The 2500-nt window shown below is 44.5% G+C and overlaps 1 protein-coding gene across 2 annotated transcripts in view; it reads left to right on the forward strand.

Moving 5' to 3' along the window:
* aatkb (apoptosis-associated tyrosine kinase b) overlaps window positions 1-2500 on the forward strand; it is a 53838-nt gene that overhangs the window by 29974 nt on the left and 21364 nt on the right. For both annotated transcript variants that reach the window (XM_048233330.1, XM_048233331.1), the window contains one exon: window positions 2146-2290. In XM_048233330.1, the coding sequence (XP_048089287.1) occupies window positions 2146-2290 (145 nt within the window). The remainder of the gene's footprint in view (window positions 1-2145; window positions 2291-2500) is intronic.

A 2500-nucleotide genomic window follows, 5' to 3' on the forward strand; every position in this document is an offset into this window, starting at 1 on the left:
CAGAGCCAATCAAAGTATGAATCATTCAGAGTCACGCTCAGCTCGACATGAGAGAGATGCCTTCTGGAGGACCCCACATTTTCCTTCTCCTGTGCTATAAAGATATGACAAAGTGTGGGTAGACCATTTCAAAAGGAGTGCAAATGTTTTCTGTGCAAACCGTGGTGACGTGGTTGTAGAGGGATGATATGTACTCTATGATGTGTGGTCTCAGATGTGTACTGACGTGTTTGGGAAAAAGAATGTTTTGACACCTACAGTATAGAAGCCCAAGTAGTTTGAACGCAAGCTGCCTTTTGTAATATGATGTAGCTGAGCTTTTGTGGTTTGTGTTTGTCTAAATAGTGAGAGGGTGTATTTTTGTTGGTGTGTGTGTGTGTGTGTGTGTGTGTTTGAGAGAGAATATTTCAGTGTGTAATAAAGTTACTGTGTAAAATGTGTGTGTGTGTGTGTGTGTGTGTGTGTGTGTGTGTGTTTTTATGTAGTACGTGTATGTCTATGTAAGCTTGTGCATGCTGTGTTCATGCTTACAGTATTTGTGTGTGTGTGTGTGTGTGTGTGTGTGTGTGTGTGTGTGTGTGTGTGTGTGTGTGTGTGTGTGTGTGTGTGTATGTGTCCACTGCTGCTGTTGGTTAAGCTGTGAGGGCGTGTGAAGATAGGGGCCGAGGATGAGAAACCTCCAGGAAGCGGACTTCGGGAGAACAGGGGGTGGTGTGTGTGTGTGTTATTGATGCGTGCGTGCGTGTGTGTGTGTGTGTGTGTGTGTGTGTGTGTGTGTGTGTGTGTGTGTGTGTGTGTGTGTGATAGTGGTAGTGATGGAGGGGGTGGGGGGCAGAGCCAAGGGAGGTCATGGTTTTCCATCCTCTTTAGTCTCTTTCCCTGAAGCACTCTGCTTGATAGCACTTTGTTGACAAGAGACTTTTTTTTGCCTTTGCTGTAAAATAGGCAGTTTCCGGTTACTCAAAGTCTCATCAAGTTCATTATACATGATATTTCCTAGTCTCTCCTCTCAATTCTTGGCATCTCTATTCCTTTTGTTTCCTGTTTATAAATGCTCAGAGGAAGTAGATGGGAAGCTGAGAGGGACATACAGCACGCAGGATAAAAGCATTTGTCTCCAGGGTGGTTCCTCTAACTATTAAGCTCTCACTGTGACTGACTCTCCAATAGAGTCCAATGGCCATCACTGTCAGTGTTAAATGCTGAACTCCACATAAGCCTCCATTGCCCTTGTGATAGTACTTTGTCTATTTCAAGGTTGTTAGACAATCGATCTGTTGTTGTTTTTTCAGCCCAAAGGCTTTTAAGGTGGATTAATGGAACTGAACGTCCGATTTGTATAAAGGATGAGATGGGCATCCCCAGGATTACATAACACCATAATGCTCTGTATGGGAAATTAATATGATTTATGAATATATGATATATGAAATACATTTGCATTTTGATTATATTATATTATATTATTATTTGTTTTCCAAATTGAATGGACAATTCTTAAGTTCTGCATAGGTATTAATAGGTAATGTAATGCAGATGTTCAGATGTCAAATTTTAGCTGACCAGACTTTCGCTGACTACAGTACATAAAAGACTATGGTTCTGGAGAGATACCAGAGAATGTGTCTTCAAGAAGACATAAACCAGCATCTGCATAACACCTCTGCCTGGAGGCTCGGTTTCTGGTCAGCTAAATATAATATCATGTAAAATGGATGTCCTGCATACGGTAAGTTGGGTAGATAAAAGTGTCTTTCAAATGACTGACTGTGATGGACATGCTTTTTTATTCCGCTGAATAATTCCCTTGGACTGCATAAAAACTAATCAGGCAATGAATAATACAGCATGTGGAGGTCTTACCGTATGCATACCCGGCCTGCATAATTTATGTCTGCGTGTGTGTGTGTGTGTGTGTCTTGGTTAGCGGTGGTTGGGGGTGATGGAATGCATTAAGGCCGTCACGCGTCGAACAATGTGTTTCTGTTGGCGCCTCGTTCGTGGGTGCCCGTTGCAGGCTGGCGCATGTGTTGGCGTGCAGCTGTTCTGGAATGTTCCTCTGATCTGACCCCGTTGACCTTTGACCTCCACTCCTCACGCTGTTCCTCTTTTTGTGTGTGTGTGTGTGTGTGTGTGCAAATGCAGGAGTTTGAGAATGCGGAGGGTGAAGAGTACCAGGCGGACGTGTCCACGCTGGCCTCGCCAGCCTCCCAGAGCGGCGGCCCCGATGTCTACGTCCTGCCCCTCACTGAGGTCTCCCGGCCCCTCAACAAGCAGCCTGGACGCTCAGGTGAGACAACCTCCTCACCTGTCTCAGACGGTCATCATCAATCTCTCTCTCTCTCTCCCTTTCTCTCTGTATTCTGTGTTCTCTTTCTTTCTCTCTCTCTCTCTGTATCCTGTGTTCTCTTTCTCTCTCTCTCTCTCTCTCTCTCTGTTTATTCTGTGTTCTTTCTCTTTCTCTCTCTCTCTCTCTCTGTATCCTGTGTTCTCTTTCTCT

This window comes from Alosa alosa, chromosome 22 (genome assembly GCF_017589495.1).
Source record: "Alosa alosa isolate M-15738 ecotype Scorff River chromosome 22, AALO_Geno_1.1, whole genome shotgun sequence".
NCBI lineage: Eukaryota > Metazoa > Chordata > Actinopteri > Clupeiformes > Clupeidae > Alosa > Alosa alosa.